General features: G+C 41.1%; 1 protein-coding gene across 2 annotated transcripts in view; it reads left to right on the top strand.

Annotated features, from left to right (window-relative positions):
- The window catches only part of GLS (glutaminase), a 356,615-nt gene that overhangs the window by 208,117 nt on the left and 131,541 nt on the right, over window positions 1–16,957 (top strand). The window contains exons 14-15 of one of the 2 annotated variants that reach the window (XM_069983573.1): window positions 2,331–2,423; window positions 11,096–11,940. In XM_069983573.1, coding sequence (XP_069839674.1) covers window positions 2,331–2,423; window positions 11,096–11,248 — 246 coding nt within the window. In that variant the 3' untranslated portion in view covers window positions 11,249–11,940. Of the gene's footprint in view, window positions 1–2,330; window positions 2,424–11,095; window positions 11,941–16,957 lie in introns of those variants that run through there. The other variant, XM_069983572.1, reaches the window with a different exon arrangement.

Below are 16,957 nucleotides of genomic sequence, written 5' to 3'. Positions count from 1 at the left end.
GGCCTAATGGTGAATACTTTCCTCCAGCCCCTGTAGGGTTAAAATGCTCATTATACCCCTAGATTAATTCTTTAAGGTGTCTAGTTTTCAAAATGGGGTCACTTATGGGGGTTTCCAGTATACAAGCCTCCTAAATCAACTTAAGAAAAGAACTGGTCCCTAAAAAAATCAGTTTTGGAAACTTTTACGAAAATGTGGTAATTTGCTGATAAATTTCTAAGCCCCGTAACACCCTAAAAAAGTAAAATATGTTTATGAAATGAAGCCAGAATAAAGAGGACATATCGGTAATGTGACTTAGTAACTAATTTATGTGATACAACTTTCTTTTTTAGAAGCATAGAATTTCAAAGTTCATAAAATTCTATTTTTTTCAATTTTTCATGATATTTTGATGTTTTTCACAAAAAACACACAAAGTAGTGACCAAATTTTGCCACTAATATAAAGTGCCATATGTGACGAAAAAACTATCTCAGAATCGCTAGCATTCGTTAAAGCATCACTGAGCTATAAGAGCATAAAGTGAGACAGGGCAGATTTTGAAAAATGAGCCTGGTCTTTTAGGTGCAAATAGGCTTGGTCTTGAAGGGGTTAAATCTATCCTCATGACTAGGATGGTTCATTCCCCTTAGTTTAGTTGTCCACCTTTGTACCTTTTCCAGCTCTAGGGCATCCTTTCTATGAATCTTGTTCCCAAGCTGAACAGCATACTCCAGATGAGTCCACATCAAGCTTCAGCGGTAATATTATATCCCTGTAGCTCAGTGTAACTGCACGCATGCAGGCTATTAGTACCCAGGTACATAACTTTACATTTATCCACATTGAACCTCATTTGCCAAGTTGATGCCCAAACACTCAGTGTGTCAGTCTGCAACATCGCACATCTTCCATAGACTGTACTGTACTACAATGCTTGGTGTCATCTGCAAATATAGAAACATTGCTGTTAATTTCATCCTCTACAAACTTGGTAGTTGACTGCAACTTTTTGAGATTTGTGAGATTTGTGAATCGAGAGAGTGGAATTAGTTGAAGCATGTAGCACGTCTAGACATTTGTCAAAGAGAGTTATGGGTCTGGTTTTTGGTGCCCAAAATTTCAGGGCTAGGGGGCCTTAGTTCTGGGATGAGGGTAAGTTGTCCTTAGGATGGTAGTCAGAAGTTTTCATGTCAATGGTTGTAGATTTTTCTAGACCTAGCCAGACCTTCTACCAGGAGAGAACAACCAAGGCGGGGGGGGGGGGGGGGGGGGGTCTCCAGTCAAGGAAACCACCTTTCAACAACAGGACTTGTGAAATACCAAAGCAAGGTATCCATCCACAGATAGCTGTTTTAGGGTATTTGCTCCTCATCAGTGTGGAGTAGGATTCTGGCTAGCAGGAGCAAAGCCTAGTAAGTGCATTCAAAAGAATGAGGGACATTGCCCCTGGGAAATTAAATATGCAAAAATACTGCAAGGACACAATCACATGTTCAATGTCAGGGGCTAATGTTCCTAGATTCACTTGCGTTGAGAAACCTGTAAAGGTGTCTTTGCGGTGTTTTGCTACTACAAGCCACAATCTTACTGCACACTGCTGAGGGGTAAAAATCCCGAAGACCTGTATGTGGATGAATACCTTGTTTGGGGATTTCCCAAGTCCTGTCATTTTTGACTGTGGCTTGTTAGAATGTGGTTACCTTGACCACCCTTTGCTTAATTGTTCCATCCCAGTAGAAGGTCTGGCTAGCTCACTGACGTTGCGTAACACGTTATACGACTCCTCAGTGTTTTGGTTTACCTCCCTGAGGTCAACAATCATTCTTTAGAGTGGATAATTTAGGCCCTTTTTTGTTTAGAGTCTTGAGGCTATTATTTTTATGTATTTTTTTTTTAGTATATCTATCATGACCAGCTGTATTGATACTTTGTGACCAAAACATCCTATGAGGGATCATGAAGATCACAAATTCATCTATTGTCTTGTTTTAGAAGTGAATCAGAATCAGCAGGAGTAAGAAAGTCAGGCTTTGTCTCTGTTAACATAACGGTAGGGAGTGTACCTCTACCTCCAAAGTAGTAGTGGAGTATGAGTTTGATAATAGCAAGATGAGCTGACAAGATTTATCAGGGATGTGCTGGGGGTTTGGTGCTGAAAGTCCAAATTTCAGAGAATGTTGTTGTCCTATTAATCTGTAGTACGACTTTATTGGTAGAACTAATATAGAATAAGGTCAGAAGTAAATAAAATGCGGTCACCTTATGCGCCCTGCCTTTCCTAGATGATTTTCAGTTAGAGAAACCTCTGAATTTAATAAATATATGTTTCTGTTTTTTTGTTACAGGATTTAGTATCTTTGTGCAACTTTCATAATTATGATAACCTCCGGCACTTTGCAAAGAAACTTGATCCTCGCAGGGAAGGAGGTGATCAACGGGTAAGTACTGTACAGTGCTGTAAACTGATTTAGCATTATTTGTTTTAGCACAGTTTTCTTTCCTTTTGACAATTCTGCTCGATTTATCTAATTACATGGTTACTAGATTAAAAAAAAACGTAGATTACGTTTTTTTCATTGTTAACTGCTAATTTAATCATATACCTGTATGTTATTTGCTATTGGATAAGCATTTAGGCCCTTTTTTTTTAAGCTGACAGTAGCATCTGCTATTACTACCTCTTGGGCTTGAGTATTCCATGGTTTGGCTACTTTAAATGTAAAGAACCCTTCTGTTTCGATGTCCAAATTGCCCCTTGATCCTTTCTGTGTGTAAAAATGAATTTGGACCCTGGATCAGACCCCTAGATTATTAAACCATTAAATTACCAGTCCAGACTCCTGACCCCTTAAATAATTAGACCCTAGAGTATTCTCTTAAATATCAAAGACCCTTAATTGGCAGACCCTAAATTATCACTTCAGACTAAATACGTTAATTATCAATCTTTAGACCAGGCAAAAAGAAATTTAAACCACAGCATCTGGATTAGTTGAGCCAGCCGAGCTCCACATCAAATGTGCAACAATGACCAGCTTTGTGTGCCAGGAATTATTCCAGAAGTCTGTGTGCCAGGCATTATTTCCTTTAAGCCTTTTAGCTAGTGAGTTTGCAATGTTTCCTCTAAGCTAAGCAATACAGAACAGCATGAAAACTAATAATTATCTAAAGTATAAAGCAGCCAGATGTACAGGACCACATAGCATCCAGGAAAATAATACAGTATATAACTTTTATGCAGTGAAAATTACCTGCATCCCTGGTCATTTAAACCAATGGAGGGGAGAGCCTGTATCCTTAGTAATCTAAGGGTCCTTCACACAGCCGCACATGGAGCTCGGTGCTGATTGGCGCTCATTTGCAGTACCTGGACACTGGCTGGACTGCATAAATGATCTTTGTATTGTTCGTGTTGCCATGGAAACAGGAGGCATATATCCTTGCTGTCAGTTTCCAGATCACCAGCAGTGCATACACACCCAGTGCAGTGGCAGCGGCGTGAAGAAAGAGCAGGACAGGAGAGCCGGAGGATGGAATGCCGGATCACACAGCAGTGCAGAAGATATTTATGTACTGCTGTTGATCTGGAAACTGACAGCATGGACATATGCATATCTGTGCTGTCAGTTTCCCTTTGCTATCATCTCCTGTTTACACGCGGCTGATATTGATAAATTTTACCGCAATCCAAAAGATGCGATCAGAGGATTAAGAGTTTTCCTGGTCTTCGGCTGATCCAATGTCACTTATACATGGGCCAATTATGGGCCAAAGGAGCATGTTTAGCAACAATCCTGATGATAACCAGCCCGTTTAAATAGCCCTTAAAGTAGTGAAAGAGTTCTTGTTTATTCCCTGGTGGTCTAGGGTAGTGAAAGGCCTCAAACTTGAAAATACATTGTTTTTGCTGTAGCTTTTTGAGCCTATTGTCCCAGAAAAAATGTTGCTTACTTTGTATTTTCTGTCCTCTACAGTTTCTTGCATTGTTGCTGCACTTGTACACATTCATCTTAATTGCATGCTGCCTTTTATATGCTTCCCTCTATATCTTTAGCCTGTGTGAGCCGCCCTCCAAAAATTCTCTTCTCCTGTGCACAGAGATTGTGTATAATTGTATATCCTCCCCCCCTTTAATAAGCAATGATAGCCAAAATTTATAACAAAAACTATTAAGAAAGTTGTTTAATTTTACATTGAAACAACAACAAAAGGACAGAGCTTAAAATTGCCTTATGGACTGTGCCAATTTTCATTTTTGCATTTTTGTTTTTCCTCCTCGCCTTCTAAGCGATATAACCTTTTTTATTTTCTCCATCTACGGGGCCAAGTAAGGGCCTGTTTTTTCAGGAACAGGTGTACGTTGTATCATTTATGGGATAATTTTGGATTAAAAAATGTATTTCCACAAATTGTAACAACCATAATTGCCAAATAACACTGACAATCCAAGCCTCTCCTTTTGTGCCAGCCATGGTGTTGTCATTCACAGGTGCTTTTTGTCATTACTTTTTCTTCCATGTTTCATCAAAAATGTCAAAAGATTTTGATGGCATAGTAGAGATGAGTAAATTTTTCAAAAGTTCAGTTCAGCAGATTTGCAAAAATGTTGGTGTAAAATTTTAGTTCGTCCAAAAGGAAACGCACTAAAACAGTTAAACTACTATGGCAGCTACACTAGTGGGACTACAGCTCCGTTTAGCTGGAAAAACCTCGTGTATAACACACATAACAATTATCTTTAATGTCACATTGTTTTGTAAGGGTGAAGCAGCTATTTTCATGTGTGATTTTGTGGTTTGCATCATGATTGTGAGCAAGGTGCTGACCAGGAATCCGGTCATCCAAGAATGTTTATGGGGTTGCCTGAACAATATGAGAAACCCTGGCATCCACTTATGCTTCAAGGGTGGCCTGGAGATGAGGAGCCCTGGTGTCCACAAATCTTTAAATAGTGGTCTGAAGAGAAGGAAGACATGGTGTCTTGTCGAGTTGCTCCCTTGACACCAGCACCAGTTTGTCACCACCACCCAGCTACTGGGAGGCTATCAACTCCAAGTCCACTGCAATCCTACTGGGAAGCCGTATTGGGTTTGGATGCTCAAGTAAGTGACTGAAGTTTAGAAGTTCCAGAGAGGCCAGCAAGTTATACTGAGCATGGACCAGTCCCAGAGAGGCTGTCAAGCTATATTGAGTGTTCAGCTGTCCCAGAGAGGCTATCAAGCCATACTGATCATGCAGCAGTCCCACTGAGACCGTCCAGCCATATTTAGCATGCAGCTATCCAAGAGGGGCTCTCAAACTTGCCCAAACAAACCCTCTCCTGTGGCAAAACCTACTCCTTTCAGTCCACTTCAGAACTATAGGAGCTCGTTCAGTAAAAAGGAAAAGCTAGAGTGGGCAGTGCAAAGACTTCTGGAACGGCCAAATCCTGGAGAACAGTGTCCTATATGGAGAGAAGCGATGGTCCAGGACTTTGAGAAAGTAAAAGAATACAGCTTTGTCAGGTTTTTCAAAAATGGGCATTCCGTTTTTGTTGCCCCTCTGTCAAGGGCGAATTCCTCCGGGACTATATGCACAACCTTGAACCTAGTGAGGAGTGCACACCTATGCAGGGACCATGAGGATGATGGGCTTCTGCCATCACCCAGCCAGGTGTGTTGCCTTGGAACCTTTTATTCATCTACAAAACTGAGGTATGGAAAGAAGCACAACAGCCTATGCAGGGCCTGCTGGAGACTCTTGAGTCTTTGTTTGACACCTTTACCTGAAGCAGAATTCATTCATCCAGTGGCCAAATCTATCTAGACAGTCCCCTCTGCTTCCGAGGCAGTGCCCAAGTCTGCAGACACCTTCTCATCTCCTCCTCTAGTGACAGTCCCCAAGTTATCAGACACCATCTCGTTGTCTCTCCTACAGTCCCCACATCGGCAGACATCAAATCACCTTAAGCTTTAGGAGCAGTGCCAACGTTGGGACTCACCATTTCACCTCTTCCTGTAGTGGCAGTCATTGCTCCTGAATCAGACAGGTAGCTTTGTTGGGGCTTACGATGTAAAAAATAAAAAAAACACACACCGCTCTCACAGGTTGGGTCAGGGGTTACTTAAAAACGTATTACAAACCAGACCCACAGGCACTAGGCCTGGGTTACAACCCCCCCCCCCCCTCGGTAAAATATAACTTTTAATCCATTAATTTTAAGAAAAATAAAATATATATGCAAAAAGTATTGCAAGCAGCACAACTTGAAGCTCAAACGTCTTGTGGGTGCCAGCTGAATGATCCTGACCTAGGATCCTGGAGGATATATTCAAAATATTCCAACAACACTTCCCAATATCTTCAAAAACGTGAAATATTTATTCAATCACATAAAAAAACAAACAGTGTGGCATAGCAAAAAATCAAGCGACGTTTCTCCCGTCTCACACGGGAGACTAAAGTCACTTGTTTGATATAAAAGTTTGATTATCACTTGGGGATATGAGCTTGAAAATGCCCGTGTGAGACGGGAGAAACGTCTTGATTTTTTGCTATGCCACACAGTTTTTTTTTTATGTGATTGAATAAATATTTCACGTTTTTGAAGATATTGGGAAGTGCTGTTGGGATTTTTTGAATATATATAATTATAGAGAGAGAGAGAGAGAGAGAGAGAGAGAGAGAGAGAGAGAAAGAGAGATTTACTATTTAAAAACACATACACCCTTGTTATTTCTAGTTCACAATGGAGCTAAACTCCTATCACACTGCCTATAGCCTAACAGTCTGCAGTACTGTGCCAGTTATCATATTCTTATTGAGCAAGAGGTATATGCTATTAAAAATGTTAATACTGCCCCCTATCTACATGTTTCGTTGCCTAAAGCAACGTCATCAGGAGACTTTGCTTTAGACCTGCAACAACAGACGTTAGCAAATGAAAAAATACATTGTGTAAACCTGGCCTATAAGTTATGTTTATATTTATTGTGATATTTATGCCTGCTGCCATTTTTTTTTTGAATACTCACCTATGCAGCAGTTACATACTTAGTTGAACTTGATGGATATGTGTCTTTCTTCAACCGTATTAACTAAGGAGGGGATGGATACAGGGAAGGGGGATGGATGATAGGCTCTTTACATATGCATTTGTTATTTTTGTCTAAGAACTTGTCTAGCCCTGTTTTGAAGTCCTCCACTGTTATTGCTGTGACCAGATCCTGTGGTAGACTGTTCCGCAGATTCACTGTTCTCATGGTACAGAAGGCTTGTCGCCTCCAGAGATTGAACCTTTTTTTCTCCAGGCGGAGGCAGTGCCCCCTTGTCCTTTCAGGGGGTTTTACCTGGAACAACATTTCCCCATATTTCTTGTAGAGGCCATTGATATATATTTAAATAAATTAATCATATCTCCCCTTAAACGTCTCTTCTCGAGACTAAACAAATTTAATTCTCTTAATCTATCCTCTTAACTAAGATGCTCCATTCCCCTTATTAGTTTAGTTGCCTGCTTTGTACCCTTTCCAGCTCTAGGACATCCTTTCTAGAATTCGGGTTTCAAAACTGGACAGCATACTCCAGATGAGGCCGCACCAAAGCTTTATAATGCGGTAATATTCTATCCCTGTCCCAAGAGTCCATGCCTGTTTTTAATGCATGACAATATCCTGCTGGCCTTAGAAGCAGCTGACTGACATTGTGTGCTGTTCTCTAGTCTATTATCTACAAGTACACCCAGATCCTTCTCCATCAGCGACTCTCCCAGAGTAACTCCCCCTAGCTGTTATATTGCTTAGAAGGTATATGCTTTGCATTTGACAGAAATCTGCATCTCTGTCTGGTGGCCATTTTTAAGGTACTCCACAGATAAAATACTTTTACCATTGTACCTGATATTCTAGTAAAGTCACTTTTGAACAATAATGCCTAATTTCCCTGTTGGCTGATTTCCTCTGCACCTTACTAACACCAAGGGAGCTTTTGTACGCCAGTGTTCTACCGTTATTAGGTGACTCACTGGGTTAACCTTACATTGGAGAGCTGTGGACAGCATGTACTGACACAAAGCGACAGAGCTGGAACCATTTGACAGCTACTCAGCTTACATTACTACCCTCACACTATCCTCTTTCTGTCCCTAAACCTAATCAACCTTCTATCACCATCCCTATCGCTAATGCAAATCTGTGTTTAGTCCACTGTATAGGAGCAACCAGAGAATAGACAAGCACTCTAAATGATATATAAAGTAATAGAAGTATGTTCTTGTCTAAAAAACCCAGCAAAAGTGAAAGCTTGAGGCTATGGCAAGAACACTGATGAGTTCTTGCCATATGCACGTATATACTGTATAGTGAAGGAGAAAGTGTGTTGCCTCTGTTTCTATAATGTTATGTACTGTGCGCGTCTGCCATTTTGGACAAACTTCGGGGCGAACTTTCAAAACATTTGGTTACTTCGCAAATCAAATTCTTTAAATTCTGTATAAGATGAGGGTTGATGTGCAACACAGTGCTTAAAAGTGAGCTCTGTGCGGAGGCAACTTACTGCTATTGGCATATGGTTGTTAAAAGCTTTCTCTTAAACTAGAACATACAGTGGTGCCTTGGATTACAAGCATAATTTGTTCCAGGATCCTGCTTGTAATCCAAATCCACTCTTAAAGCGTAACTATAAGTAGCCAAAAAATGAAATTCCTCAAATAAAAAGCCTGCGTGTTACCCTTTAAAAAGAGCCCTAAACTGCGTTGATATCCTGTGCGCTTGCTGAGATATCCCCAGTTGGCTCAGAAGAATAAATGAATTTTTCTTCTGGCTGACTGAAAGTGGGTGTGGCCTATCCCTCATCTCCCTGGCTGGGTCTCTCCATACACTAACCAGCACATTAGCAGATGGTATCACACATAGCAGGATCAGATAGAGCCCCAACATACGGTATCACAATGTAAGATTAGATACAGAGACCCAGCAGATGGTATCACACACAGTGGGATTAGATACAGTCATCTGCTCTCATAACACTGTAGGATAATGTCAGCCATGGAGGTGGGGGCACCTGCTGCAGACATCTGATAGTGAATGTTATATGTACTATGGAAGGACTACAGCTGTGTTGTGCTGGGACTTGTAGTCCTCCCCTCAGTGACTCACCCACTCTCCCTCATGCAGTACATTGGAGTCATGGTGGCACTGGATACACTTGTCCCTCCATCCAGCTCTTCCCCTGCGCTGCTCCTCACACACAACACCCTCAGCTCTGCTTAGTCACCTCTGTGAGGGGAGGAGGGAGAATGTGCTGCTAGGAGGGGGGGGAGGAGGTTTTGTTTGTTTCTCTCTGTGTCAGGGCTGTTATCTGATCCTCTTGTCAAAGTCCGTACTCTAGGTACAGATCTCCAGGGAGGGGGCGTGTCCAGCAGGAATGCAGAAATAACTCAGAGGCAAAAGAGAGCTGTGTGGGGACTTTATGTTTCATGTATTTAAAAAAAACTGTTCATTTTAGGTTATTAATGTATATTGCAAAAATTCTTATGACCTAAGGTAAAAAACTGAATGGTCAAAATATTTTATAGTTACGCTTTAAACCAAATCAAATTTTCCTATAAGAAATCACTGATATGCATACAATTGGTTCCACACACCCCAAATAATGATTTTTTTAAATTCTAAATAACATGTACAACAGATGAAACAAACAATGAGAGACAGCTAAATATGTGATATTTTCAGTAACTGTACAGTATAGCAAGCAGCATGTGGAGTATAATGTATAGTAAGTGCATAAACCTGAAAAAACAGCAGCAGTTTGTAGATACATGATGGAACTGCAGATCCCCATAATGCAGTAGCGTAGTACAACAGGCTAGAATAGAGAAGCAGGGCTGCTGTCAGAGGTCTGTATGGTCACATGACAGCAATGGGGAAGGGGTGTGTGTTCAGTATGGACCGATCAGGAAGTGAGAATTACAAAGCTGTGCAGGAGGACAGAGACAGAAACTTTATATGCATTAGTGTCAGTGCTGGCACATTATAGCAGGAATTAAGAGGATGGGAAACACAAGGGCTGACAGACTGCAGTGAGCATGAAGGAATGAGCAGGGCAGATGTGTGCACACAAATGCAACACTCTGGAGAGAGAGGGGTTACAGCTCTAAAGAGATTACCTCTACAGTCCTGTCCCTTGATGCACGCCCCAGCCTGAAGTGGGTCTTCCATGATTCTGAAGGTAAAGGACACTTCTGGGGTCAGAGTACAGTGCTGTAGACCACCCTGTGCAGGCCATGCCCCTCTCCCACCCAGTACAGGAAGCTCTTAAACCAAAGCAATGCTCTTAAACCAAGTTGCAATTTTGAAAAACTGTGAGCTCAAAACTTTCTCAATCCAAGTTACTCTTAAACCAAGATACCACTGTAGTTTGTCAGCTTAGAAGATGCTGTGCTGCACTAACATACACAGCCTGCCTAAGACTGGTTTGCGTATGCTATGGTGCCCTGACAGTATCTCCAGAAAACAGGTGTGTGTGAGGCAATATGAATAGTTCAAATTTATCAGTTTATACAAAACTTTGTATTAAAAATTATCACCAAGATTATGTTGAGAAAATCCTTCCTGTATATAACAAGCGTCATTGCAGTTTTTTTTGCACACAAGACATGCCACCACCATACAATTATAGTATTTGGATTGTGTAATTCTGTGATTCTTGGAGTTGGTTTTCCCTATTTTTAGAGACTTTTGAATAATCTTTTTATTTTTCTAACATTTATATATGTCCCAACACTTTTACAGTATACCTTCTATAACATTAGAGCACAAATTTGCATGCTAATCCATGTTCAAAACAGACAAAATGTCGTCAAAAAACATGGCACATATTCTGACACATATTTTGGAGTGAATCTTTCCACTAGCAGTGTGCACATACTCTTAACAAAATGGTATGTAAAATATGGCATTTGAGCCTCTACGTTTTTTGCACAAAAGAAATTGGACAACGCAGTTGCTTTAAACTAACCCAAAGTTTGCTTGCTGCATTTATCAAATGGATCTTGCTGCAATGTTACTTTTTTTTTTTTTAACGTTTTACAATTTTTTTTCCTTCAATTTTAATTTACGTGTGTATCATGAAGAGCCAAGTCTATTATGGATCCCTGGATTATGAGCACCTCCAGAACGAGCTCTCTCTAAAAGATACAGTATGGAAAAAAGTGTCACCTGAATCAAATGAGGACTCTTCCACCACTGTAGTCTATAGAATGGAAACCTTGGAGGACAGAAGCTAAACATATTGGTCATAACTTTACAGTTAATTTTTTTTAAGAGTTTCTATCTTGAAACTGCTTTACTCTGTTACTTTCAGTTATATTTACTTTATTAAGTATCCAATGTTGAACCTGAAATAAGCGTGAGTCATGTTGGTTTACAGACGCATATGCTGATTGCTTGATCACAGTGACATCATCAGAGGTGTATTTTTTTATATAACCTTTATGTGTGCAGGTTATAATGTGCAAAAAATATATATCTCATATTATGCTGCTTTATTGAAATAAGTCAAAGTATGTAAGTAAGTAAGTTGGAAAGACACCATGCAATATGTATTGCTTTAACAAATAAAATGCAGTACTTGTGACTGTAAATTCCACACGTTTATACAGTAAATTTGTATTAATGTTTGTAAGCCAACTGACTTATACTTTTTTTCTATAATGACAAAACAAACAAGGGTTTCCCTTCCCTATTGCTTTTTGTTTGACAATTTAAGCCATTAGTAATGCATAATTTTCATTATAATGGTTACTAAAAAGTAACCATTTCCATAATTTTAAACCAACAGCCATGCAGCTTGGGACTATAAAAGTTCCTATTTTTTCTTGATACCCAATTTTGTATAATATACTGGGAATAAAGAACGCTTTGTTAGGTATATCACTATCAATTGGGATTAAAGCAACCTATCTAGTATTACATTAAATTTTAACCAGTCCTCTAACAATGTTCATAAAGCTTGGTTCTCCATTTCCATACCTGAAATTGCCTATCCACTCAGCAGAATTACATACAGGTTTTTTGTTAGTTTGGTTTTTAACAGTTATTCTATAAATGTTGTGCTCGCCATTGTAAATGTTGCAAAGTATTGTAACATAATTACATGTCACAGCTGATTTCCTTTCCTTTCCTGCGCAGATTTCAAAATCACTAAGAAGGTCGAACTAGCTATAGGTTTAATTTAATCCCTTTATTCCAACCAACAGGTTTGCTGTATGAAGGATTTCTTAACGCCCAGAAAAACAGAACATTTGGGTAAATAGTTAAAAATGAGAGACATAGAATGAGTTAGGTATCCACATAGAAGCTGAAATTATCTACTTTAAAATTTAAAGGGAATCTATCAGCTGAAATTAATGCTCTAAACTGCTGACACAGTTAGGTAGCTGTTAGATCAAGGAGACACATGGTACTTTTCATATATCCAACTGAGCCGCCATAGTGTAGAAAAAAGTTTTTCATCTGGTGCAAATAGTCAAAGATACTTTTCCAAGCTGGAATCCATCCATCCGTCCCCCCCTCCCCGACCTACTTGATTGACACCTGGAAGCAGAGTCCCAAGCAGGACAAAGTATGGGAGGGGGGAGTACGGAGGTGTTACAGCTTTTGGCACTCTTTTCATACTAGAAGCATTTTTCTAGAGGCACATACTATATATGGAAGGTACTAATCACTCCTTCACCTAACAGCTATCGATCTAATAATGTCAATGGGTTGGAATGTGAATTGCAGCTGACTGACTTGCTTTAAAGGGTTATCAAGGAAGGATTACAGCTACTTTCTTTCACAAATATCACTGTTAAGGATGTCACATTTTGTATATTTAGTGAAGCCTTTACAATATGGCACCGACCTTCTAAACACGTAGAGATGTTTACATTCCTTAAAGGAGAAGTGTGACCCTGGCTAAAATGTTACAGCTAGCACAGGCAAACATAAAAAAAAACAGTCCTTATTTACCTCTCCCTGTGCCTGCCACTTTTTGACCGGCTCCGGAACCCTTGCTGGAAAGCATTTTCTCCTAAGTTGTGATGACGTCACAACTCTGGAAGATGCCCACCCCGGCTGATGGACTGGCTGCTCAGCCAATCAGTGACTGCAACGGGGCCCCACCCCAGTTACTGACTGGCTGAGCCAGACCTTCAGCCGGGTTGTGATGTTGTACCATGCACTCTTAAGGGTACATCACTATCAGCACCACCCCTTGTTATGTGTAGTATTACAATTTAGCTCCACTTTAAAGCGACTCTGTACCCACAATCTGCCCCCCCCCCAAACCACTTGTACCTTCGGATAGCTGCTTTTAATCAAAGATCTGTCCTGGTGTCTGTATAGCAGGGGATGCAGTTATTGTCATAAAAACAACTTTTAATCTTGCAGCGCTGTGTCTAACGGCCGGGGCTTACATTTGTATATGCATTAGGCTGGCACACCCTCTCTGTCCTTCCTCCCCACCCTCCTTATCATTAGGAATGATTCAGGAACATTTACAGCTGTTTGAGCTTTGCACAGGTATATAAACAATCCAGCCCATGTTCATTATACACACAGCTGGGGAATAGGAAACAATCTGCCTGGAGCATTTCTAATGATGAGGAGCTGCAGCGGCACTGTAAATTAACATAGCTGCAGCTGATTCCCGAGGCTGCAGTGATGGTACTTCATGTTCCTTGGATGATACAGGCACAGAAACTGTACTTGTGTCATCCGCAGTTCAGTGCTGACAGGTAACCTACCTATCATCCCTTCCCTCCATCCATCCTTGGTTGAACTTGATGGACATGTCGTTTTTCAACTGTACTATGTAAGCCTATAGATGCTGCGGTCAGCACGATCACAGTATCTGTAGGGAGTCAGACAGAGAAGTCTCCCTCTACAAAGGGAAAATTCTTAGTCTGGTAGCCATCAAGGCTGTTATGTGGCTTCAGGCTTCCAGTTTCCTGGCTATGAAGGCCAGTGGGGAAGGGAGGTAAGGCCAGTGCTTGGCTGCGAGCTTTGCCCCCTCCCCTCTTTCCCCTGCTGCTGTAACAAGCTTTTAACAGCGACAGAGGGGAGAGGGCAGACATAGGGAATTCAGCTTATGGGATCATAATGGTCCCATAAGCTGAATTCAAAAACGACCTGGGCATTGAAGCATCAATGACCCCTAGTCGTGAAAGGGTTAATTGTTACATTCTGTTTCAATTCCATTCAGCTTAAATTTCTATTCAATTCAAGCAGTTATCCCCCTTTTACTGCTGTGGCAGCAATGCCGAATAGAGATCACACCACTCTGGACTCCTAGGTTAAATCGGGGCCAGTATACAGGCAGCACATTGTGTGCCTCCTGCACCTTGTCCTGTTCTGATGACATAGCACACCCTATGCCTTGGTAATAAACAGTTTAACACGTTCCAATCACCCTTAAAGTACCCCTTCACTTCCCGTTATGTTGCAATAAATTACCCTCTGCAAGGATCTAAAGTGTCTTAAGAAGTTTGGCCAGCAAGAGTGGTAGCAGCTAAGGGGGTGGAAGGGGTGCAACAACAGTTGCTGTCTAAAGCCATCATAAGACAGCACTATGCTAGCACCCCTCCCCCCCCCCCCCCCCCCCCCCCCCCCCCCCCCCCCCGCCACACACACACCCCAAGGCAAAGATGATAAAATGGTCAAATGACTGTTGATTGCCATGTAAAATTAAATAAAAAAAAAATACCAAAATAACCATAACATATCTGAACATAATGAAAATAAGTAATCATAATGAAACACCATGAGATAAGGGTAAAACCGGTCCATTCCAACACTGGTCCTCTCTACTAATAACCTTTACAATCTATATCTACAATATATTCCCCAAAAAATTTAACTACTACTAACCATAACATATTAATAAACTATATACTTTACTATATAGAATATCCTACTATATACTAATTAACTAAAAGTGATCTCCCTTTGCAGTGTGCATAACCTAATACCACAGAAAAAAACACCAGAAAGGAGGAAAAAGGGGTAGGCATACAGCCGCAGCCAGTAGACTTCAGCAAGGCACTAGTACTCAACGGGTACCCCAAGGCACAACAGCCTAGCAGTGTGCCCACTCCCACGCCCACTCAGTGGTCTGACAGTTCGTCCGTGTTGGTCGCGGCAAAGATCATGCAACCATCTGTAGCATCGTTGACCATAAAGTGTGTCGGGTTTGGGTTCAAACCCAGGCACTACATGTTTGCATCGGCACATGGAACGCCACCACCCCATTGCCTGGAAGAACCAGGACCCCCACAACACTTCTTGCAGCTACCATCGCACTGCCCCATCTCTGCAAGACAGGATTATGCAGCCTTGGTTGGAAGCACTAGGTCCCTCAAATCTACCCCTGCCTCCTCTATCTGGACTGGGGGGTAAACACCACCACTGCAGAGACAAGAATCTTTGTCTGTAGCCATCACCAGGAGACAGCTCTACTCCAAAAACTACCCTACAGCAATGATGATAAATGGACAACTGGCCAGTTGATTGCCCTGCTTTTCTTTTATTACATTTTAAAATCTAAATCTAAAAATGACTAAATACAAAAATAAACATACAATTTTTTATCTGGCCAAAATAATAAAAAAATAACAAAACATTATTAACCACATCATAAGATAAGGGTAGAACCCTACAACCCATCCCTACACTCCCCACTAACAGCCATTACAATCTATATCTACGATGTATCCCCCCAAAAATGTAACTACTATTAACCATAACATATTAATAAACTATATACACACTTCTATATACAACACACTACTATAAATGCCCACCTGGCTAAGCTTATTGCTCTGCTGTTTGATCGGCTGTACCAACAGAGATTCGCAGATTCACACACAACTGCAATTTCAAGGTCACCCTTTGGTAGACAATGTGTGATGGTAAGCCGCAACAATTGCAGTATAAATGACATTATCCACCTGCTTCACATCATTGAGACTGCATTGAGGGACATCATCACAGAGGAGAGCAGTGCTATGCATAGTCTACCATATAAACCTAAGCCCAGAGAGGGAATTAATGGTAGTGGAAGAGGAGGAGGATTTATGTGAGCAGGAGTTTCAAACACCAACAGGTGTCATCTCTTGTGGAGGTCCCACCAAACGACCAGGAGAGGTACAAAATCACAATCCACAGAAAGGTTAGGTCATTACATTCAAAGGACAGGGGAGCCAGATAACACGGATTGCCGGGTACAAAAGTTAAAGGAAAAAAAGCAGTCAGCCCCACACTCGTCTCCCTCCAGCAGCAGCTGAAATTCCAGTTTAGGGATACTTGGAGTCACTCTTGCCTCTAAATATTTTTGACCCGCTCCATTTCCTGGCAGAGACGGTCCATATCTGTGGGCATCTGGCAGAGTTCGCTTTGATTCTGCTTTCTTACCTGGCCAGCTGTCTGGTATCTGAGAGGGTATTTAGTGCAGCAGATGCCATTGGGAAAACCTTGAGGGACAAGGCTGTCTTGCCCCACCTGTGAATGGTTGACTTAGCCAATAAATGGGGATATATGGGGATAGTTCCACTACTGGTTCCTCAATAGATGGGACAGGCCACAGATGTAAACTAATGGGTAGGAGGGTTTACTGGGAATGGAAAGGGTTGCATCTTTCACTGTACAGGGGTTGGAAGAGGTTTGATGAGGATTTGAATGTGTTTTTGTAATATTTTTGTCAGATGTGTTTTCCAAGACAGTACAGTTAAGATTTACATGAACTAACTATCCAGTAATCCGACTAAGCAGGAACTCTACTGAGCAGGAACACTGGTTTAACTTCAACCACAGCACCCATAGACTGGTTTTGAAGGGAAACTAGCTTCACAGAACCCACAGACTTTTTTGAATGGAAAGTGGCTAGGGCCTTTTCTGTCATGAGGCAAAATGAGTTTAATTGCTAAGGGCGGCAGATTTTATGGAGTGGCAATAAC

Source organism: Dendropsophus ebraccatus, chromosome 9 (assembly GCF_027789765.1).
Source record: "Dendropsophus ebraccatus isolate aDenEbr1 chromosome 9, aDenEbr1.pat, whole genome shotgun sequence".
Lineage (NCBI taxonomy): Eukaryota > Metazoa > Chordata > Amphibia > Anura > Hylidae > Dendropsophus > Dendropsophus ebraccatus.
The sequence above is the reverse complement of the archived record's forward strand: the minus strand, read 5'-3'. Positions and strand labels throughout refer to the sequence as shown.